Source organism: Abrus precatorius, unplaced genomic scaffold (genome assembly GCF_003935025.1).
Source record: "Abrus precatorius isolate BTA unplaced genomic scaffold, Abrus_2018 Scaffold11, whole genome shotgun sequence".
Taxonomy (NCBI): domain Eukaryota; kingdom Viridiplantae; phylum Streptophyta; class Magnoliopsida; order Fabales; family Fabaceae; genus Abrus; species Abrus precatorius.
In genome coordinates this window covers 19097688-19121781 of record NW_020874303.1, presented here as the reverse complement: position 1 = coordinate 19121781, position 24094 = coordinate 19097688, and the positions used below count along the sequence as shown (strand labels likewise).

The following is a 24094-nucleotide window of genomic DNA, read 5'->3' as shown; positions in this document are numbered from 1 at the left end:
CAAACTTAATTTATTAAATGCACATAATGGTCCTGGTTTTTTCTTCTTCTTCTTTTATATACTTAAGTACTTTTATTTCTCTAAAAATAAATACAATCTAACAGTTGCAAATGAGTATAGTATACTTTTAATTATTATTTTAAAAAATTAAATTATTATTTTATCTAATCCAATTCAATACAAAACATTACTAAATATGTAATAATATAGACTTATATAATATATAGCATTTGAAAGAGTTTATAAAGTGAATATTAAAACAAGAGTTTATAAAATAACTTATGATTCTCATTATTTTTTTTAATAAATTTTACCAACAAAATTGTAACATTAATTCTCAAGTAATAAAAAATTAAAAATTATATATATATATATATATATATATATATATATATATATATATATTGTAAAGATGAGTTATACCTACTTCAATGATCTTTCTGAAAAAAATTTGTCTTTGTTATTGACTAAAGAAAATATTTGAAGCGCAGACATAAAAAAAAAAATAGTTATATAATATCACGCAATATTTTAAAATTCACTTAAATATATTTAATGACAAGAACATGTCTAAAATAAAATAATTAGTTTCAAATATAAAATTTCTTTTATTATTTGTTAATATTCTTCAATCTTTATAAATTAATCTTTAACTAGCAGTACAAATAAGTTTACTTTTAAAGTATTTGTTAATAAATTTAGGATTTGTTTAATAGTTAAAGAATAATATTAATTTTAACATTTAGTTTATGTGTATGTTACTCGTTTAAAGGATAAATTTGAAATAGTATAAGTCCAGTTATATAAATACTATATTTTTTTTTTATATTATGATTTTTACTGTACTTTTAGCTAGTTCACTAATTAAATCAAACTATTTCTTATTTTAATAATTAAAAAGTATTAAAATAAAATTATAAAAAATTTATAAATTTTCTATAAACTCTTTTAACTGTACTTCAATAATGTTAATATCTTACAAATAATTTCATTATTTTGTATCATTTGAAGAAACTAAACCCTAAGTCAAAAAGTCAAAGTTGTTTATTTTGTAACTTGTTAAATTAATAAATATCTTCCAGACTCTATTCTTTTTAAATTAAGATTTGTAGCTAAATTGGGTTGATAATTTGATGAAGTTTGGGAGAATATCTAATAATTTTTCATGTTTCACATTTAATTTTTTTAAGGGCTAGAATATTGAATTTTAAGATTTGTTAGAGTTTAAAAAGAAAGAAAATAAAAAGATTTAAAAGAAAAAGAAAGAAATGAAGGAAAAGTGATTAATACAAAATCTTCAAAATTTAAAGAATTTTAAAATATGAGATTAAGAATGTTTTGAAAGATTTATGATCATTCTTCTTTTCATCCAAAAACTTTTAAATAAAGATAAATATTATATAAGTCATTTTCTTTTCTCTTCTTCTCAAAAAAAATAAAATAAAATTTCAAACAAAGTTTATAATTTAGATAATTTTTACATATTTATGTATTCATTGTATGGTTCAAGCAACGGTAAAAAAGTTAAATTAAAATATACAACACTTAAAAATATAATAAAATAGTGAAATTATAGAATTATTTTGCTTGGAAAAATAATTTTTGTTTTTATTTATAAAAATGTTATTTTATTTTTAAATATTTACATAAGAACTAGTAAAAATAAAAAAAAGTTTTTTTTAGTATTTCTTATACAAATAATTAAAAATAGAACGAAGAATAAGAACATATTTTCATTTTTATAACCAGAAAAAAAATGAAATCAAAGGATCGCTTATGTTGTAAAAAATATATATTTTTTAATCACAGCCAAAGGGGGGGGGGGGGGTTTAGATTTTGAGCAAGATTCCAACCCTATAATAGGAATGCAAACAATAGCAAAATGGCAAGGCAGATGGTGACAGTGGTGTGAAGATTTTAATGCAGAAGAAGGGGCCAACGAAGGTGAATCTGTGTTGCAGATGCACATCAAACAATTGGATATGAGACAACAATACCATATTTGGGAAAGAGAAACCAAACTACCATATAACTTATAAAGCCCTTGGCAAAGCAAGTCAGAGATTAAGGATCTCTGGGAAGTTGGAACATCGTGTATGTGTTTGTGTCCTTGTCCTCTTCTTCTCTTTCAATTTCTCTAGGTTTTTATGCCATTACCTGATTTATTGGTTGGTCTCTTTCATTGGCAGGCCTTGCACTATCAACATATTTTCAATACACAAATTGACATGTCTGGACCAAACAATTCCAACAAGCTACGCCAGCAGAGAGGTTTGATCATGTCGTGTCTTTATTTCAAGCTTTCTAGAGTTATTTTATTTTTAGAAACATGAAATTTCATACTCAGTCCAAATTTTAAAAATATATTTATTAATAATGAAAAGGAAGCATATGCCAATATTTTCTCCTTTTAAAAGAGAAAATTGTATTCTTATTTCATTAGGCTTACACAATTAGGACCATTTTAATATAATTAATATCTTCGACCTAATGTCCCCATTCGGGTCATGGTCAGGCCCATTAATCACTGTCTCGACCATGCATCAGTACGAAGCCGATCTCTTAGTGGTATAAAATACAAAAATTTTATAAGAAAAAGAAGATAATAAGCAATGATACAATTTTAGAGAAATACATCAATTCCAGATACTAGGTATCGCATTTATGGTTTCTATAATTTGTTAAAAATAAATCTATTTTCAATTTATGGTAAAAGTTGTTAATTTGCTAAAAAAATTAAAAGATTATATACCCTTAAATATATATTTTTTATCATAATAAATGCATTAAAGTATTTAACAATTAATATATATGTAATTTTAAAAAATAATCTTGACAGTGTAAGTCAATAATTGATTGGTGTCTTCCTTTTAAAAGAAATCAACCAAGATTGTAAGAAAGCTCTACAAATTAAAATGATTATTTTAACATATTAAAAGAAAGCTTTCAGTTTGAGAATTGCCTTCATTTAGACAAATATCCGAGATAAATGTAATTTATTATTTTTATTTTTAAAAAATATGAAAAGTCAATCTTTCTATAGCTTACCTCATTTTCTTGCACCCAAACATATCTTGAAAGCATAGCCAACACCTGGTAAATTGTGCCAGTTTGACTAAAAGATGTTATAATGCCACGCGTTCCATACAAATTGCAAGAGCAAAATTTACGGCTCAACAAAGTACATATTCTTTTGTTCTCACTGAAAAGTTAAGCTTTGAATTAACCCAAGCATATTGTCCATGGTCGAATCTTGTTGAAATTCAGCCACCAAATCTGAAACACTGATTGGCCAGGAATCCAGGAACAAATTCTTGATCTTATATTGAGAAATAGCTCACACGGTTTCTTCGTTTGATTGAGTTTTTAAGGCATACTCCAAATCGTCCACTTGTTCTTTGATGAATGGAAGGCTATCAGCATCTTCTTCCTCCAAAAGATGTAAAGGTGTTTGTGAAGGGTATTTGTTCAAAATGAAGTCTATTTCCTCGCCACTTATCTCCTTCTGATTGAGAAGAACCTGCAGTGCCAATACATTAGCGTTGAAAAAGATCAGTTGCCACAGATTTTGCAAAAGAAGTCAAGGCACAGAATGCTAAATGGATCATTTTCACTACAGTGGAGTTAAACTGGTATAATCTCTTCTATCTCAAGATGCTTGCAGATGTTGTATGCAGTTACCGAAATAAACGTCATCCCACTCATAAAGTTTTTTTTTTTTTTTATATAAAAAAATTAGAGATCTCTCATAGTTCCATAACAATTCACCAACAAAGTAATATAACTCATGCTCAGATCTCACTCCAAGTACCTTAATAGCTTTGAGCAAAGCTGCATGGTGACTTCTAAGGAGAGAGACTGTCTTTCCATACATGTCACGTATCAACTCTTCAGTTCTTTGGGCAACTTCATCGTCCAGCTTAAAATTTAGTGGGGGTTCAATCAAGTTGTAGTCATCATAAAGAGACCCCTCAAAATCTATCCTTGGTCCAATAAATTTAACTGACTTCTTCCAAGGTGGTGGTTCTCCGTGTATGACCATTGGATTCTCCAAATTCCATCTGCAAATAGATAGGGGGGAAAAGCAGCTTATATATAGAGCACAAGAAAATAAACAAAAACTTAAATGAATAAAATACAAGTAAATATGCCAACATGGTTAATATTTTCCGAGCAAGCCAAGATGCATCTGCAAGGTAATCGACTGAGGCTTTTGAGGTATCACGTCCATAGATGACCTCCTCAGCAGCTCTACCTCCAAGCAGAACCTGTTTGCCGAGACAGACTCAAAACTGAAACAAGCAATTTAAACAAGATAAAAAAGGGAAATAACATATACTCGAGTACATTTACATACCTGAAGACGATGTAGCAATTGAGGTCGACGTTCAAACATATATGATTCATCATCAAGTCGATGAAATACCAATTGAGATAATGTCTGTGAAATGGAAGCCTTTTTTGTGAGTAAAAAATATAGAAAACAAACAAATAGCCCAATGTAGCATAATTTTATGTAAAAACCAACCAACCAGGAATTGTAAAGCATGGACGGCAGATGGTAGTTTGATACATATGGAAATAAAGTAGCTTAAAGTAGCATATATTTCAGATAGACTCCATACAAAATTTTCTACCTCTTCACTTTTATCTAGGGCTGCATTTTCTGCCAACACCTTAATTGTCGCAACTTTTAGGAAATATCATATGTAGGAATGAAAAAGTGTAGGAAAAGAAAGTTTTCATGCATTTAGATATATAATTTTATTAGTGAAAAATATTTTTTGAGACTCACCACAAATTTTTTGCAAAATGGTGAGACTTTGTATGACAAAGGTTATTTTATTTTATTTTATTGAAAATAAATGTTTAAATAATATAAAAGTATTAAAAATAATAATTAAAAAATATTTATTAAAATTTTAATTTTTGGTTAAAATAAAATTTTTATTGTTATTATAAAAATATTTTTCATAAATGATCTTTTTTTGCTCTTTTTCCATTCATACAAACAAGTAAAGTTTTCTCACTACTTTCTCCCTTATTCTCTATCCATCCAAACAATAAATCTTTTCCATCTCATTTTTCATATATTTCTTTCTCATTATATTCTTTTCTACTTATTTTCTTTGTACTCATTTTATGTTTCATTCAAACAGCATTAAATACAATTTTTAGCTCTATATTCATTTATTTTTTTTATCTTTTCTCTCCTTTATAATTCACATGCTACAAATTTAATACATTTCTGTACCAGATTCTCCCATGTTGCAGTAATGAAACTATGTTTTGGGTGTATCAGATATCCTTTATCAATTTCCCAACATGTATTGGCAGAGCCTCAAACATGAGAATAGAAAGCCTGACAAAATATTTCCGCAAAGAAGTAAAGGATAATATAGTGAAGGAAGCTGAACAAGGACCTGACCACGAGGTACTATTGAGATGCGATCACAGCATTCAACTTTTGCCTGCTCATATCGCCGGAGTAGATGAGAAGTTAATGCAACTCCCACTTCAGTAGTAGCTCTACGACATTGTCCTTGGTAACCTAATTCTATTCCAACACGTTTAGGTCCTACTGTGAGTCTGTCAACTGCATCATCCAAATCTGACTGAAGAATTGAGCTGTGCCTTTTCCTGACAGCCACAAGAGCAGCCTCTTGGACCAACTGGGCCAATCTTGCTCCAGTCCATCCTGAAACAAGTGTGTGTATTCAGACATTAAAGTGACAAATTAAATAAGTAAAAAAGGAATTCTTACCAGGTAGGTTCTGTGCAAAGCTGGATAAATCAACAGATTCGGACATTTTTACTTTGCTAGCATGAATTTTCAAGATATCAAATCTTCCTTTTGCACTTGGGGGGCGAATCCTGATCTACAGAAGAAAAATTCAATGACCATTAACAGCATATTACCGTTGAAAAAACTACATAAAACATCAAATAGAATCAAGCAAACTTATGAAAGTGGTGGGCAGGTAAGCCACTGTTTACACCAGAAGTCAGAAGATTGAGCTTTAAACAAAGCATTTAATAGAAAAGCCAAAGAAGAGATTTAAACGCATTCTCTCTTCCCCCTATCTTATAAAAAAAAATATTTTACCTTCCTCAACCAAACCAAAAGTGAGAAAGAAATCCATTAGCTCAGCTATAGAAAGTAACCTTGCGATCAAAGCGACCTGGACGAAGAAGTGCTGGATCTAACAAATCCTTACGATTTGTGGCACCTAGAAATATGACACCCTTTCCAGTATCAAAACCATCAAGTTCTATCAACAATTGGTTCAACGTAGTTTCCCGTTCCTGGGTAGCAGCATTATACAGGTGATCTGTGGACTCCTTGAAAATACCTTGACGCCTGATCACGCATAAATTGCACAATCAGACAGATGGATGCTTAGGGTACCCAGCAAGTCAATTGACAACAGATGAAACCATGCAACATCACTAGCTTGGCAATAATTTAGATAGTTTTAAAGGTCCATTCATGTAAGCTTAAAAAAAGAGATTTTATCTTTTTTTTTTCCAAAAGCTACATTTTTTATTTTCTAAGAGAAAGACTGAAATAGCTTTTCTAAATTTTTTTAATAATTATTATAACTTTTCAAAACATTTTCAATCACAAAAGTGTTTTTTTAAATTAAAAAAAAGCACAAATGCATAGGCCCTTAGTTCCACATAATGAAATTGAATTATTCAAGAAAAGGAGAAAAACAATCACCAATTATGAACTAAAGTGAACTTCCAGCCAGAAGCATCCCGTGCCCATCAATATTAATTACGGTAATGTAGTAATGTACCAAAAATATTATGGTAATGTCTAAGCATTGACTTAAAAATATTACCACAACATGAACCTATGTTAACTTCCTATGCATTCTCATTTGTGAGAACAGCATATGAGAGAAACAACATCTAGATTAGACCAACCAATTGATCAGCAATGCCAGCAAAATATTGGCACTTTAAAGACCTATCAAGAAGCTCATAATGACTAGTGGGTTTAACTACAGTTAGATCTTCTATTATAATTCTAGGCCTGCTAAATTACTCACTTATTACTGCATTTGGCTTAAGTTTCCATTAAACAAGTGAACATGCCATGAACACAAATATTCCACAACTTTATACAATCTGTCAAATCATAAAATAAATCCATATAGCCATACTTAGTTGCCAACGCATCAATTTCGTCTATGAAAACAACTGATGGTTTGTTTACCTGCATAAAGAAACAAACATTTGAGTACCCACCAATCACTAGCTCTCAAAGCATAGAAATATGAAATTCTACAATATATATCTAAAACATGAACAATATCTTGCTTCCCCATGACACAAACCATCTATCCATTGTTTGCAACAAGCAAAGTACAGGTAATGAATTTACCACGAAAAAAGAATAAAAACAAACTTAATGACCTTTTAACATTTACTTCTAGAGAGGAAGGGACTGACATGCATAAATGTTATTTTTCATTAAGCTATTGTTATCCTGATCAAACAAATGAACAATATATGAAGGAAAAAGCAGCCGAAAATTGTCATATGAAACCAAGGTCCTCGAAAATGTTGAATAGATTTGATTAAAGTTAAACATGGCAAAAAGCATGAAAATATACTGTTTCTTCTAGTCACCAATACCCTTAACCAGTCACCTCACCATATACAGAAGGACTATGTTATCTGAGATTCTAAATAATAAGTATGCAATGCTTTTTAAGTTAGCCTTACATAAAAAAGAAGAACATGAAAGCAGGACTCAAGAACCTTAACAAATTAGCAGCAATACATTATTTTAAAATGAAATTCGGAAAAAATATAAATAGAATCACCTTGGCTCTTTTAAATAAATCCCTAATACGAGCAGAACCAACACCAACTAAAACTTCTACAAATTCTGATCCAGCCATTTGGTAAAATGGAACACCAGCTTCACCAGCTATAGCCTTGGCTACCAAGGTCTGCAAAAGCATGAGAAGACTTAAAACATACACTAGCCATCATGTACTCTTACATCCAGCATTTCTGGAGAACAGGTATCTGACCTTGCCACATCCGGGAGGGCCCTCGAGCAGAACACCATGCGGAGGTTTGATCCCCATTTTATCAAACAATTCAGGATTTTTTAAATATCTCACCAACTAAACAAAATCACAAATAACCTTCTTAAGTTTTCATCCATTACAATAAACTAAGCAGAGACTACTAAAACGAGACACAAGAATTGAATGCACACGAACTAAAACAAGAGCATGTATTGTAGAAGACAGATGCATATTAAAGGCAAGGAAAAATTCAGGAGCTACTCAGAGGTAAAAGTTATAATATTTAAACTAATTAAAGGAAAATTGGTTAATTATTAACTGTTTCTCCATTGACTTCTCTATGCAGTTGGGTATGCATAAATCTGTCAGTTGAAACTCTAATATTTGTGGGCTGCTGTGCCAGCCATATAAAGGTATAATGAGATATTTTCTAGATCTAGAAGACTTCATTGTGCTAATGGGCTGGGAGTACATAGGCAATGGCCAGATGTCTAGGCCTCCAACATGAAAATAAATAATGGCCCATAAGGAGACCATTCTGCCAACAAAGATTGGAGATCAAATAAAATAGTGCAGACCAAGTTGAAACTAGACATGGTCTTACACATATAAAATCATTACAGTAGTTTTCAAACATAGGGAGCAAAGTAATATATAAATTCATTGAAAAAATTTTCAAACATGGGGAGACCATCATACCCAAGACCTCCTCATGTATCTATCTATGATGGAAAGTAATTTGAGCAGAAGAACATGTGACAGTGGTTAAGCAACAGCCTTCACAAACCACTCCCTTAAAAAAGAAAAAGAACTAGATATTGTCATCAAAAGTGTTTAAAAAATTTGGAATATTTAATGATTAACGGAAAAAAAGTTTAAAAGAAGGACAAAAAAGGCAGCCTACAAGCAATCAAGTTCAATAGGTCAAGAAACCTTTACTTCATGTTCAAGGAGGAAAAATGATAAAAGATGTCTAAGACAGAGATCAAGGAGGAAACACTGTCAAATTTTCCACAAAACCTTTTCCTCTTCTTCTATAGTTTGTTTTTCATCATAACTTGTTTTTCATGGTTCTCTCACAGCAAATGGCCTCACCTTCTGCCCTTTTTTATTGGGTGACATGCACCAGCAGGCATGAAACTTGTTCACACACTCATAGTTAGAAGCAACACTGTATAAAAGAATTACCTCTTGAAGTTCCTCAACCGCTTCATCAATTCCAGCCACGTCACAAAATTTGACTCCAGTTGAACCCTGAAAGGATGTTATTCCATAAGTAGAGATTAGAATATGTGAATAGCATGAAAAGATTTGAAGACTAGAAAACTTAAAACAAAATTAAAAGGTTTGAAGAGACAAATGTAAATGTAGGTGTTAACACACATCAACACGAGCTTCAGCTTTTGATCGTGAGAAGTCTATTCCCTGCCAAAGATCCTGTATATCATCAAATAAACATCTCTTAGAGCATACTTATCAAGCAAGTCCATGGAAAAAAATTTGCTCAAGAATTCAAGCATATTATGGGTCAGTCACTTAGTCACATACCCACTTCCTGAAGTTTTTAGGTCTTCTTGAAAGAGTGAAACGAACAAGAAGGACCATGGTCAAAAGTACAATCATAATTGGTTTCAATGCCTCAATGGTGGAAGATAATCCACCAAAAGTGTAAAACTCATATATCTTAGAGAAAATGCCACCATCACTGAAAAAATCAACCATATTATCCCAAATCTTCTCCAAAATTGCAAATACAAGACTGAAGAAAAGCTTGAGGAATGGTTGGACCATAGGCCACGCAACATAGATAGCTACCACACATATAAAAGCAGTAACAGCAAACATAGCTATTCCAAGGAAGCTGCCAACTATAGTTGCTGCTATACCCACAAAGAATGTCACCGCCGCAAGCTCAACCATCACTCTGCTAGATATAGCAGATGCAACTGGATGAGGGTACTCCAGTGTTTTCCCCACCCAAGACTGCAACAAAATAGTTTCAGAGTTAAATGAACAATGACACTATGATTACCCACAAAAGTATCTCACCCACGCATCACGCACAAAACTACAAGACATCTTAACTTAGCAAAAAGAACACAAAACATAAAACAAGCTGTAAAGCTAATTGATTTTCCCTCTTAGCAATAACACTACCTAACACAATCAAAATTATTCAACAAAGAGACAAAGATTAACAACCGTAGTATGCCTTTTCTCTATCTCATATCGCAGTCCAGTGTAGTCCGCCAAAATTGCTTGAGCTTCCCTGTTATGTAATCTGAGAGTCCTGCAAAGTTGCACGCATAATCTATCACAACATTGTAGTGCACAGACAGACAAGGCATAGGGAAAAAAAAAAACATGTAACTAAATAGATAATAGTGCCATTCTTTTCCACCATTTAGTTGTGTGCAAGCTTTTATCACCAGGAATTTCCTTCAACTCCACAATAAAATCCCTATAACCACTTCCACCAAATACTCCTCCATCTCCCTTAGAAGTTATCAACTTTATTTTGTCTTTATTCATAGCTTTTCTAAGGTCCTCCACGCTCATTTTGGGCAACGTTTGCAAGTTCTTATTAAACTCCTCTTCCTCAGATAACTCTGCAGTGAAAATTTGCTCAGGCACATAAAGTTTCCCTTTATACTCCTTAAGCAAGTCTTTCAAGTACACAGAATCTCTCTCTTCCGTAACCTCACTCTCACTCTTGTTCTGCTTCTTCGAGCTAAAAATCTTCGCTAACGCATCAAAAGCGCCCACATTGAACGATTTACCCAAATTCTCTTTTTCTTTCAAATTATAAAACTTGTCGCCAATTAGGTACTTGGGTTGCACTTGTTTCGGGTTCTCTTTCAAAACCCGGCTCACGAAATCCTCCGAACCGGGTTCGCTACTTCTGGAAGAGGATTTGCACAGCACGGTGAATGACCTATGGAGAAGAGCCCGCGTGGGAACGTGCCTGTTACGGTTGAAGTGTGGTTGCTTCGGTGTTCCATTGCGGTGCGTGTAGTAGGTTTTGTTGATGTGAATGTGGGGTGAGGAGAGAATGTTCATCGTTCTGGAAAATTCATATATGGGGAAATGATGAGGTGGCAGCGTAAGTGTTTATGAAATTAGGGTTTTAAGCGACAAGAGGAATGCAAGTGCACGAAGATGATGATGAGATTGAAAATGGTAATCTGCAACTGCTGCTACTTTTTAGTTTACCACCCAATCCGATAAAGCTAGCACCGTTTTGTATTCGGGTCGGGTACCGTTGTTTGTTTGTAATATGCTCTCATTATTATTATTATTATTATTATGCTCAGATTGGAAGGAAAGAAAAAAACCAAAGAAAGAAAGAATGAGAGAAATGTTCTTGCTGACATTTTAAAAAATGTAACTTGCTTTTATGTTTTTTTTTTATTTAATTATATGTAGCTTTACATATAAATTTTTAACTTGTTTTGTAATCTATTTTAAAGTAATCAGATTTTGTAAGCAATGATTTATACCACTTTTGCTAGATTTTTAAGTGATTCCATTTTGAATAATTTTTAAAATTAAATAATTTAGAGATAATAATCATTGGATGCATAAATTAACAAACATACAATTATTATAATTTAATAAATAGATACTTCTGATCTATAATAAAAAATAATATATAGACAATATTATTTAATCTAAAAATGGAGTAATGATACGTAAAGTAATAAAACTAGTTGATGTTTGCTATTTAAAATTAAAATATATGTTTATGGACTTATAAAATGACAAAAAGAAAATAAAAAATATACGAGATGAAGAAAAAATTATTTTTCCCTACTTGAATACATGAGTAATTCTTTTTTTGACTTAAAAAAATATTTGTTTAATTTAATTTCTTGTATTAACGTTCAAGTTAAGATTAAGAATAGGCAAAATAGAACAATCCAGCTTATCTGGTGGGCTAACCTGAAAGTATCGGTAAAAAAATAAGGGTTGGGACACTAATTTTGTTAGATAAAATGACTTGTGTGAATATTTTTTATTTTAAATTTGTAATAGATATTTGATGTTTTAAATTTTAATGTATTTTTAAAAATTATATATATATATATATATATATATATATATATTAAAATAGACTTAAAAAATTACAAATAAACCGTTTACATAATTTTATTATCAGTAAAAGATTGAAGTTATCATTTTAAAGATTTGAATTCTCTTATGCTTTTTCAGTTTAATCCACGTGAGTCTGCTATTCTGCTAGGAGCTAAGCTAAGTAGCCCAAATTTCAGTTAAATAAAACTATCAAGAATAATAAACTATTTTCTATTAAGTTTTAAAGTAATTAAATTTTCAGACTTTAACTCAAAATTACTGAATAATCTATAATAACTTCATATCATTGATTTACGCATGGTAATAACTCTTTTATTTGAATATTTTTTTTATATGTTCCTTTATTGTGGAAAATTTTGAAGAAAAAAAAAAAACAAACAAAAATTCGAATTTTTTTTATACTTATATTTGTACCATATGGTAGACGGTAGACATTGACTATATATAGTATATCATATAATTATGTTTAAGTGAAAAATATTTTTAAATAACCTATTTTCTGTACATTGTCTTAAAAACTACATTTTATAATTAAATTACAAATAAATTTATTTGTATTAATTATACTTTATATTGAAGTAATCAACTGTTAGAGATAAAAATGAAAAAAAGTAAAAGTTAACTAGAAAATATTCTAAACTTTTAATCATAAATTCTAATTTTACAAGTGATGAAAAACTTTTTATCATAGGAAAAAACTATAACATTGACAATTTTACTGAATATATTAATTTTTTTCTTTTAAAAACAACTTATTGTAACACTAATATTTCCCAAACACACACTTAGACCATTTAAGTAATTTATTGTCAGCCTGTTTGTTTAACTTCCAAGCCTCCGTTCCACCACATCCACAATGGAAAAATACCTCTTCCTCGCATAATTTGCATCATAAAGTGTGTAAACTCCATTTAACGAGTCAGACAAGCAAACACTATAAACATACAATTTGATTTAACTATTAAATAGTATTATTTGCATATTTTAAATAAACAGTTTTTCATAACTTAAAAAAATTGTTTTTTGAAAAAAAGAATTGATCTACTCTGCTCACACAAAAGTAAAAGTTATGATGTAACGATTCTTTTTTCTTTTTGTGAATATAAATGTGCATAGTGCAGTCTTCCTTTGACTTTTTTATTTTTATACGAAAAGTTAATGTTCACGGGCAAGAGGATTAGAAGTAGTAGTCGCTGCTGTAGACAAAAATGGAGCAGATAATACAATGAAGGAGAGGAACCAACTTTCCTATTAGTAATAAAATGCATTTGACTAATCGCATGAAGATTTGAAAATTTACCGTGTCTCGGGTTATCTCAGTTCTGAATGACTGAATCAATCCCCATTGTCTGCTCAATTCACGTTAATGACGCGGAGAGACTAAATCTAACATATCCACAGCTCATCAATAAAGCAAATTTCTTAAGTAAGGTAACACCCTATAAAAAGTGAATAAGCAGTAACTTGAGAAAACTTGTTGATGATGAAATAATGCTACATGAATCAATTTTTTCTATTTTGTTGGGATGCTTCAGCATACTGCTCTGCAAGTTTCTTTATTTTCTCACCTTCCTTTATGAGGAAATTAGCATTCTTTGCTTTAGAATGATACTTCATAACCTTATCAGTTGTTTTTGCCACAGCCCACCTATATTGTTCAGCCGTGATTACCCCACTCTTGCACAGTGGCCTTATATGTTCCTTGATGTAAGCTTCTACCTGTAAAAAGTCCATCCTTATTACGGAACTATGGGAATTATACAGAAAAATATAGATACGAAAAAACGCGAGCATATAAACTACTGCATTTTTAATAAAATAAAAGAAAATAAGTTAAATGAGAAAACTAATTTTGTAATACCTTCTTAATTACATGATTTACAGAGTCACTCTGCTTAGCAGTGACATCAGATTTCTCTTCCTTCGCTTGGAAATTTTCACCAGCCTCAGATATATCTGAAGATTTGTCGGTGATGGAAGTAAGAGAAACTTTTTCTGTGAGACTCTCATTCCCTTGTTCCGAAGCATTTACTGCTTGGCCCGAGACATGTTTTTCATCATTATGGTAGTCATTGGCCTCGCTTAGAGATTCTGTCTTGCCATCTCCATGTAATGATATTGTTTCACCGACGGGAAATTTTTTTATAAGCGGTTCTTTGTCAGGTCCATATAATTCTTCAAATTCGGAATCAACTGGCTCAGCAGCACCCTCGCAGGGTAGAAGCTCGGAAGAAACAGAAGGCTGGCCCATCTCTGCATCATTTGTAGAATCCTGATGCAATGCATCATTGTGACAGTTTGGTGGACAGGAGGTATCTCCTGGCACTTCGTTTCTTTCAGACCCCTCACAGTCTGCACGATCCAAAGTGACATCTGACTTTTTCAAGTTCACGGTGGAGAAAATAAGTTTTACTTTTGACTCATTTTCCTCTTGTTTTGGGTTTGATACATTGGTAATACTAGCACCAATGTAATCTTCATCTTCCAAATCATACTCAAAATCGCCATAAATATCCAGCTCAGGATGAGAATCCAGCTCAAATATATTATCGGGTCCCGACGTATCATCTGCATCACATAATTCTGTGTTTTCACGAGGACTGCTAGGTGGGGAATCAGACAGCAGACCAGCATTTTTCAAGGCTGTTTCAACAGCAGGGTCAGTCGAAAGATCATTGGTATTTAATTCTGATTGATCAGTAAGCACAGCTGATGAGGCTGGTGGACTTGTATCTGCGGCTACATTGGATTTTGTGTTATTTGTGCGATGCGAGAGCTCTTGTGAACAAAGGTTCAGATACACAATCTTGCTGTTTGATCTGTCAGCAACCTCTTTTTCAATATTAACTGCATCTGCAACAGCTAATTCTGTATCTACAGTTCTGCGAATGACTGCCAGATTTGTGTTCCTCAATAAGCGCTCTGTCAGGCGGTAGAGCTGTGTCTGCAAAGCCCATTATAAGTAACAAAGTCAATGTGAGCAGAAATCTAACCAACATAATCTATAGAGAAAGAAAGTAGCACTAATGAATGTTGTGCTCTGTCTGACTGATCAGTAACTAGATATTTTGGAAATAGTCATGCTCATGCGTCATGCCAACAAAGGAACAGAGTTAAATTACTTTAAACTTGTATTGTGTCACCAATATTAATTCCAATCCTCGAAGTATGACAACAAGTCAATTTGAACTTCTATCTATTGCAGAATAAATTCTTCAAAAAGTTTCTCACTATTTCTGGTGCTGAACTTCAGGTGGTGTGACTACTCACTCATCAAGTGATATTCATAATCGAACAGGGATCAAGAGAGGGATGGGAAAACCAGTGGCAATCAGATGTTCATGTTAAACAATTGAAAACAGCGAAGAACTAAATGATAAATTTAACTACAAAGTAAGTAGAAAAGAAGGACTCTCCTAAGGAATTGGAACATATTTTCTTAAACCCAATGTGATTGTGAATTGCCATCTATTGGTGCCTTCATTACGCAAGCATCCAGAGTACAAAAAAAGAAGCATTGCTTTCTTCATCTCAAGTTTTCTTCTCCAATCCTACTTGAGCAATTTAAAATTGGTGGTAATGAATGGTACAACCGTACAACATACCTGCCTCACTGCTATAGGAATTTTATTGTGGCGACAAGGAGCCAATGTTGGTCTCATGTCAATTGGCAATTGAGCCTGCACACAAATAACAGAAAGAAATTAAAGTGAACAGTCGTAAACAATTACTGACATCAATGTGAAAGATAATAAAACATTTGCCCAAAAAAGAAAAACAATCAGATCATTTACGTACAAGCAAAGGATAATTTCCTTTAAATATTGCATTGTCTTCTTGATTTCCACTAGATGTGTTCGTGCTTGTCACAGCTGTTTTCCTCGCAAGAACCTCCAAGGCCCATTTTCTTTTATCACTCTTCATAGAATCAGATTTAAGGCCTAACTCCTTTGTGCCAACCTTGACACTAGCAGAAGAAACTAATGTTCTTTCTGAGTGATTGCTTAAGCGCACTTTGCCAGAAGCTGAACTATCACCAACTGGACCATGTACAATTTTCTTATCTACCTTTTTTTCAGATAAACAAACTCTTGTCTTTGATAAAAGATTATTTACATCTGTTGATTTGATAGCATTGTTATCAACAGATAGATTTGGTACTTTTTCTGATGGGTTGTTTTGTTTAACTTGCTCTGAGTTAGCAACGGTTTTAAGTACAGACAGAGGTTTTACATCCTCTTTCCGTGGGAAAACAGATGTGTCTGCTAAATACAGCCGAGAAAGAATAGGATTCTTGGCCTGACATTCAGCAGCTTGCTTGGATTCTGGACTGCCAGAACTTTTTCTTAGTAGGTCAAGAACTGATTTCAAAGTTTCAATCTTTTCAGGCTTTGTTGCTCTCATGCAACGATATTTCCAAAATTCAATTTCACAGTCCCTATCCCATGCACGCTTTCTTCTTCCATTGGAAGTCCCAAATATTTTCTTTGTTAGATGCTCACGCACTTTTCCTTTCTGCAACATTGATTTCTTTGCCTTTATAGCTGCAGGGGATAACTTATTTACAAGTTCAGTTTTAGGCCCTGTTATAGCTGCCCTAAATGCTTCAAGAAGCTTTGTATCAAAATGGTTTTCCTCAAAGTTTATAGAGGATTTGTTACGAACAGCTTCTCTAATTTCCTTCTTTAGATTTTGAACTACCAATGATGATTCTCCATCATCAGAAACTCTCTTCATGATCTTTTTAACCCTCAACCCAGCCATATTTCCTTTTTCAGATAACTTGTCACAAGTATTACTCCCAGTAAGTCGCTTGGAAAGCCTCCGGTTCGTCCCTTTAACTATATTCATTATATCTGATGTGGCAATCTCCTTTGTCAGAGAATGTTTCAAAGCCGGGTTTTTCTGCGAATTGTTGAAAAGATGAGCATCAGCTGAGCCATTAGCATCACTCATTTGACTATCAGCAACTTTAATTTTCTTTTGCACAACTTCATCTGGAAGTTCAGGCTTGTCATCTCCATCATCAGCTTTTATATGAACTAGTTCACTATTGAAACATCAAGGAAGAAATCAAGGGAAAAAAACCAAATAAAATAAAGTCAAAATTTGAACTCCTCATGTGATGAACAGAAAACAAATAACAGTTAACACAATTATTTCAACAGAGTATGCATTTAAAGATCACAAACAATCACTGCAAGTTTGAAAAAGTTGACACAAAGTATTTCGGTTTTCATAGCACGAGAATGAAGAATATCTAGGATTCTAGGCACCTGCTCCTCTCTCTTTTTATCTTCTTCTAAGTATAAGAAAACACTGAGATTCATGATGATCTGATTCATTATTTTGCCTTTGCAACCACTAGCTCCATTTTTATGATGATATTTTATGCCAACCACCACATACTTCTAAAGGTGAGCATAATGTCAAAAGCAGCCCCTATATGTTACAACTAGGTCTAACAGGCTTTAGAATAATTAGAATTTATATATATACAAAGATATCCTGTGTTAACTAAGAATATGGTCAAAGTAGTCCTTATAAACTTGAGCAATTCTCCTCCTTTGAGTTACCTTTTGGGGATGAGATGGGCCCAATCCATTTCTAATATGTATGGCAAGATTCATCTTGGTATCAAATTAATAAAACACTGAATCGAGGTTCATCAGAACTAGAAGAAATTACTGCTCACATCATTTGCAACATTACTCAGTGAAACCCTGTTAGTTTGTTACCCCTTTGGGTCATTGAAGGTCAACAGTTTTCCTTCACAAAAAGATGGGTGTTCAAAATGGCCATAATTACAACCACATAACATAGCTGTGCAACTGTGAATCACATTATTCAGACACAAAAAGATGATTTACCAATCAAGGGTCATTTGTAACCATCCCACCCGTCCCCCAGCCAAAAGAAAATAAAAGCAAGTAGTGATGAGAACTGAAAGTACTGTTAGTAACATTTAAGAATATAGGTAAGAATTAAGTTTCTTGTGCGTTAATAAGGAAGCATTGACTCCAAAAATCAAGCATGATTACTTGGGAGCTTGATTTTGGGTGATTGATTCCTGTTAAATAGGAAGTTGATTGTGGGGTGATAGATGGACAAATAAACAATTGTATATTCTAACCTTCCTTCTAGTATAACTGCAGGTGAGGAGCCTCTAGTAAGGCAAAGTGTGCTTTATTCTAGTCACAATGACTAAGGAAACACTACTCATTTAATATTGATACAAATTTAACTGAATTCTTACCTGCAATCAACATGCTTTCTCTTTCCACCAGTTACTTTGGCATTGTCCTTACAAGCATTGGCTTCAATTTCATCTCCTGACAACATTTTATTAACAACATTACATAATTTAAAAACTTGTTTAAATGCTTGTAAACAACCAATATGATCCATCAGTGGTTTCCCATGGTCCAAGTGTGGACTGAAATACAGAAAGCAAGAGGAATCATATTTCTAAGAATGGTGGAGCACCTTTTGACAAACATTCTTCTGGACTCACATTCAGGACATCAGTTGCTTGATCTTTTGTTTCATTTTTGTCTGCATTATCCACTATAAGCACTTTGAGATTATATCAATCAGCCTCGCTTAAATTGAAGAGTACAAAAAATCATCTTATGATGCATAATATAGTTTACCAGATAAAAAGGAGCCCACTGACAAACCAAGATGAAGACCCATATCAGATTCAATTCTGGATGGACTAGTTTTGATATGGGACTCATCAAATAACTTGGCTCCATCAAAGCTACTCAGTTCATTCCTAGCCCCATTGGCACTTTGCTTTAAATCATTATGTCCCAAGGATTTAGAAGTTAGGCTACAGGATATATTGTTTGATAAAGACAATTCCAGTTCTTCCTCCACGATTGGTGACGCATTTGTCTTCTCTTCCCCCCTCTGCTGATTATTTGTGTCAGACATTAACATACATGATTCAGTTGTTGGATCACCACAAACTTCAAAAGGCAATAGGCTTTTCTCGCTTGTTGCTGGAACCCATTTATTTCTGTCAACCATTGAGACAACAACAGCTGTCTCTCCTGTATCAGCAACAGACACAGACACTTTTCCTGAAAAGGAATCCTCATCTTGACACTCACTGTTACTATTATCTGGGTTACATTCCACAGTTGTCCTCTCTATTGAATTGGATGATCCTTTAGAAATTTCATCAGCAACACATCTAAACAAAACCCTGAATTAGAATACTAAAGGATGGAAAGAAGAGATTATATGCCGTCAGCAAACAATTTTATAATTTAAGTGCTTATGTTCAAGCAAAAGGAAGTTTACCTGGGGATCTGGTAATAGAAAAATTTAGTAACAAGTTAAACAATTCGTTCGGCAGGACATTTCAAATAACAGAAAAATTTGTAAAACTTGGACTCTAGATAACCTTTTGATAGTTCTATTTTGTTACTAGATAAAAATAATTTTTTTACATTCTTAAATCACCTCTTAAATAACTTCTAATTTCTTGTTTAGATTCTTAAATAGCCAACCAAGCTTTTCATCATAGGGAACCACAATGAAAAAAAAACTTAAAATTTGCACCTAGAACTTATCAAACTCTATATTGTTATTTATATGCTAGTAGCCAATATGTACTAAATTAGTTGACAAATAGGATACAAATAGAGCTTTCTGATTAAAGAGCAAAAAGAAAAGAAAAGCAATTAGAAGCACAAAAGTACCCAACAGAATTAACTGGTAAATTCAACTAACCTTGGGCATAACCATGTACTTTCTGATGTACCTTCAGTATCAAATCCCACACAGAAGGCATGATACCTGTCACAATGCAATTCAAGCAACAATCATGTGGCACTGCTCCAAAAATCCTAATACTGATATATTAATGAACTAATTTCCCTACCCACTTGTACATGTGGGTGACAAAAACACACAAGCTCTTTATTATACAGTATTTTTAACACCATCTATCTTATAAGTATGATCTAGAATCTATCTGAAGTGGGTTGATCATGAATGACCATGCTTTAATAGTGCAATCACATTAATCATGTAAAACATAACAAGTAATCCACAGTGTATCTTGAAAGCAATTACATGCCTGACTGCACCCTTGATTCCTATCAAACTCCAAATCACCTATTAGACTCAACTACTCATCTAATAATGTTTGTTATAAATTTATTGGCAAGGTGGTCGGCAAATAGTTACATGGTAAGAAATGCAATTTTCTTTCTGCCAAATGGATCAGGCGGATGAGGTCTAACCCTAGGCAAACATGCAATTTAGAGCTGACCAATCCAACAATATCCAAGTCATAGAGGATAATAACCTACTGAAATTTCACTCTCTTAATGACATCTTGAACAAAAATTGTTCATCTCAAACTGCATATCTGAAACCTATTACCCTAATCTGTTGATTTGAGTTTACCATGTATCACATGAATCACAAGCAATTGATGTATCAAGACCAGAATCCCCTTCAATAGTTGCCAATCCATTCCGAACTTTGCAGCCATCACCATCCAAGCAAATAACTGCCTACAAAATGTGAAATACATAAAAATTAATGTTATTTATTAATTTTCAAAAAGACAAATAAAAATGTTGAAAATTATATTAATCCCTGAAAAAAGTCTCTGCAACGATTTTTGTTATTTAAAAATTTTGAGGAATTTATAAATGAATTAAGTAGCTGTATCAGAGAATTATAAAACAGTTCATAAATGTGTTGGTACAAATAATAGTTTAGGGGCCATTAGACTCATTACTAACTAACAAAGACTTTCAGTCACTATATTCTGCTCTTTACTTTTCTATCTACCTTTTTAACCCTCTTCAGTCTCCCCATTATCTCTTACCAATTTCCATACAAGTGAACAAGGTCAACAAATAAATGAAGATAAATAAAACCATATTAATTCTTACCCAAGTGTTTTTCTATGCATTTTCATGACAGTTATATAGCCAAAGTAAATACTACACATGTTCTGTAAATGACTCAACTGCAAGTAACACAGTACTAAGGATCTATATGCCAAAAGTTGTATGTGCAGTATGACTCCAAAAATGTGTAGACATTTAGAGAACACTAGCAATCAACTTATGATAAGAATCAAAAGATTTTTGTACATAGGAAGTGTGCTCATGCAAAGTACAACAAAAGCCAGAAGCTAGGTTGCAATTGATCTGAACTAACCAGAGGTCAATATTTTTTGCTTGGAATTCTATAATTATAGTATATGGAAAACAATTACATTTTCATCAATGTAGTACGAGGGAAATGAAAGCGTGTTATTCTTTGCTTCAATGGACCACTCATCATCTCTGCAATAATGAAAGGAAACAGATAACAGATTACATAATTTTTTACAGCAGAAACGTGTTAAAACTGTAGAGCATTTACTCAAATTTGAGTAATAAAACTGTGAAGTATTTACTTAAAATTCAACAATAGTGATGGATGGCTAGAACTACGCAAAATTCATGACTTAAAATTTAAACACCAATTCTGAAACTCCCCATGCTTAAATGTGAATATTAACAACCAATGAAAATAAGGCTGTCAATCATACAGACATACTGAAGGGATACCTGAAGAACACGTCATCTTCAACTTTATTGCTTCCAATGGTATCATATACCTTCACAATCATGAGTTTCGTATGTTTAGGCATGCATCAAATTTTAACAGTATTTTCAAAGTATTAGATGCATTCAAAACATAAAATTTTCATAGTAGTAATAATCAAAACAAGTAAATGGTCTAGAACAGAATCAGTAAGGTGTGCAAATTCAATTGTAACCTGAAGAGTTATACTAAAGCAATGAAGAAAAAGTAGCATTCTGCAATTTTATATCACTCACTGGAACACAAGTGATTAACTGAAACTCATTCTGGCAGAGTGGACAGAGATTAGTGATGGTGGCCCAGTTGTCAATGCATACAAAGCAGAACCTGTGGAACAAATGAACCAAGCTTAAAATATCAGATTCATATTTCAACACACATACTAAAAAATGACGGGAAAAAAACATTTAATGGGACCAAGCAGAGGGTAAACAATGATAATTTAACATAACAAACTCAATATGCAAACTAATATTTGTTACACTTTATTCCATTTTAATGTAAAGGAATGTATCATAGCCTACAAATAGTATTCATTAAGCCTGTTAAGAGTCTATCTATCAGTTTTGCATAATCTCTGTACACATTCTCTTAAATACGTAATCATAGTCATTCTGAATTCTCACAAAAACATTCTTAGTAAGCTTTACCTTGAGGGAAAATGTTGGAAATAATAATATTAATGCGCTTCGTACGTTCATGTATCTCATGTTAAAATGCATCCAGTGTTCATGGGTTCTAGTGTCAAGGAAATTGCACTCAATTAATATTAGCCGAGTAAATAGTCTCCACAAAGTCCATTAAGAATCTATACACATGGCTGTCTTGCATAACCAATGAAACACATTCTCCTGAATAAGAAAGCACTCTCATTCAGAATTCTCACTAAATCATCCTGTCCTATCTTTCTCCTCCTCTAAATTCAGCAATTTCAAAGTTGATAGTAAATGCGATTAAAACATCATTTTACCTTCTAAAGTCCATTGTCAGTAAAGATGTTCAAAATTAATTGTCGATGATAATTAAACTGCAGAGAAGGCTCATCCATAGCCACTCATCACCACTAAAAGGTTTATTTACATTGAAACAGACTAAAGTATATTACATTTCATCTCTCCAAAGAGGAAAGTGTAATTCTTAAAATTAAAGGGTAAGGCAGTGTAAGAACCCCTTAGGGGCGGAGAGTGTAATCTATCCCCTTTTTGTTCTAACATAAAAATTTACCAAGTGCGAATAAGCTTTAGTTAATTTGACTGAGCTTCACGGTTCAATCAAAACTAAGTCCAACAATGACTTGCACCCACTTAGCACGTCTGGTTAAGATTTTATTTACGAGAAAATGACACTTTGTTTCCCCAAAATGCACAATGAATAATAAGAGTTAAGCCTGTCATTTCAGCAGATGAGTATGTAAGGCAGAACCCATAAAACACAATGACACTACCCAACCAACGATTACAAAGAGAGAGAACACATGTTTTAAGCCTTTAAGAAGTTACAGAGAAAACACAAACCAGTGCTGACAGCAATCCAGAACTCCCCTGTCAATAACAATGTCCATACATATTCCACACCTTTCTCCTTCAATAGCTACATCATCCTGTTAATTAAGAAATACCAAGTGTTCAAGTGAAACAAATACCACAAGCAACCAATCAGTATGTGCATCATTCAAACATTACACGTGAAATTGAAATTTAAGCTGGCATAAAATCATCAAAATTACGAAAAATATAACAAAAATAAGCGTAAGTGAGGGTTTAAGCAGCATTTCATATCCAAAATGAAGAAAGTGTAAATGTTGAATGATAGGAAGTGAGCTGATACGTATTATGTAGAAGAGAGCGATGAACTCACAATATCGTTGGCATCGAAAGCACCGTGGGTGAGTGTGAGCATATCATTCATCATGAAATCCGCTTCCATTTGAGAGCTACTTCAAAGCCAGAACTAATTTGACTGAAAACTTTGCGTCGATTCGATTCGAGAAACGGCCACGAGATTTTAGAACCAATCCTTAAAAGAATTGAATTTGTGAAAGTGGGAGGGTTATGATGAAACGCGCAAAACGATGGAGACACGGAAATTGGAAGAACAAAGAAGAAAAGGAATGCGATGATGATGATGATGAGGACAATCAGACATTACTACTGCTTTTAATTTATTAACTGATTAATTGATTACCTCTGTAAATTTCAAAATTAAAAAATGTAAATGAAATCGGGTGAAGAGAAACCGTGGCATCTAACCTCTATTCCTCTGCTTTGGGTAGAGCCCGGGTTCGATTCAACCAATCTGCTCCGAAACGTTTCACTGCTTATGTT

At 32.8% G+C, this 24094-nt stretch overlaps 3 protein-coding genes across 6 annotated transcripts in view; all 3 read right to left on the bottom strand.

The window, feature by feature from the left end:
* LOC113855103 (F-box protein SKIP8) overlaps positions 1–17439 on the bottom strand; it is a 21858-nt gene extending 4419 nt beyond the window's left edge. The window contains exon 1 of the mRNA XM_027486581.1: positions 17423–17439. The gene's annotated coding sequence lies outside the window, so the exon portion shown is untranslated. The remainder of the gene's footprint in view (positions 1–17422) is intronic.
* LOC113855102 (probable inactive ATP-dependent zinc metalloprotease FTSHI 1, chloroplastic) lies at positions 2994–11333 on the bottom strand. Its single transcript, XM_027486580.1, has 15 exons — positions 10453–11333; positions 10254–10341; positions 9600–10034; positions 9435–9488; positions 9240–9305; positions 8052–8147; positions 7839–7967; positions 7173–7225; positions 6166–6361; positions 5765–5879; positions 5424–5698; positions 4358–4441; positions 4156–4268; positions 3812–4061; positions 2994–3520 (listed from the first exon to the last, which is right to left on the bottom strand). Exons 1-15 carry the CDS (start codon positions 11109–11111, stop codon positions 3338–3340), a joined length of 2796 nt encoding a protein of 931 aa, XP_027342381.1. The 5' UTR covers positions 11112–11333; the 3' UTR covers positions 2994–3337.
* Positions 13322–24094, bottom strand: LOC113855100 (uncharacterized protein At4g10930). 4 transcript variants are annotated; one of them, XM_027486576.1, is made up of 15 exons: positions 24020–24094; positions 23628–23786; positions 23285–23370; positions 22007–22097; positions 21734–21783; positions 21397–21466; positions 20571–20680; positions 19890–19955; positions 18800–19347; positions 18633–18713; positions 18403–18478; positions 15945–17196; positions 15752–15826; positions 14008–15090; positions 13322–13865 (listed from the first exon to the last, which is right to left on the bottom strand). In XM_027486576.1, exons 2-15 carry the CDS (start codon positions 23694–23696, stop codon positions 13650–13652), a joined length of 3873 nt encoding a protein of 1290 aa, XP_027342377.1. In that variant the 5' UTR covers positions 23697–23786; positions 24020–24094; the 3' UTR covers positions 13322–13649. The 4 variants fall into 4 exon arrangements, with proteins under 4 accessions (XP_027342377.1, XP_027342378.1, XP_027342379.1 ...); XM_027486577.1 differs by lacking the exon at positions 24020–24094 and having other exon boundaries at positions 23628–23962; XM_027486578.1 differs by lacking the exon at positions 24020–24094 and having other exon boundaries at positions 18633–18701; positions 23628–23962.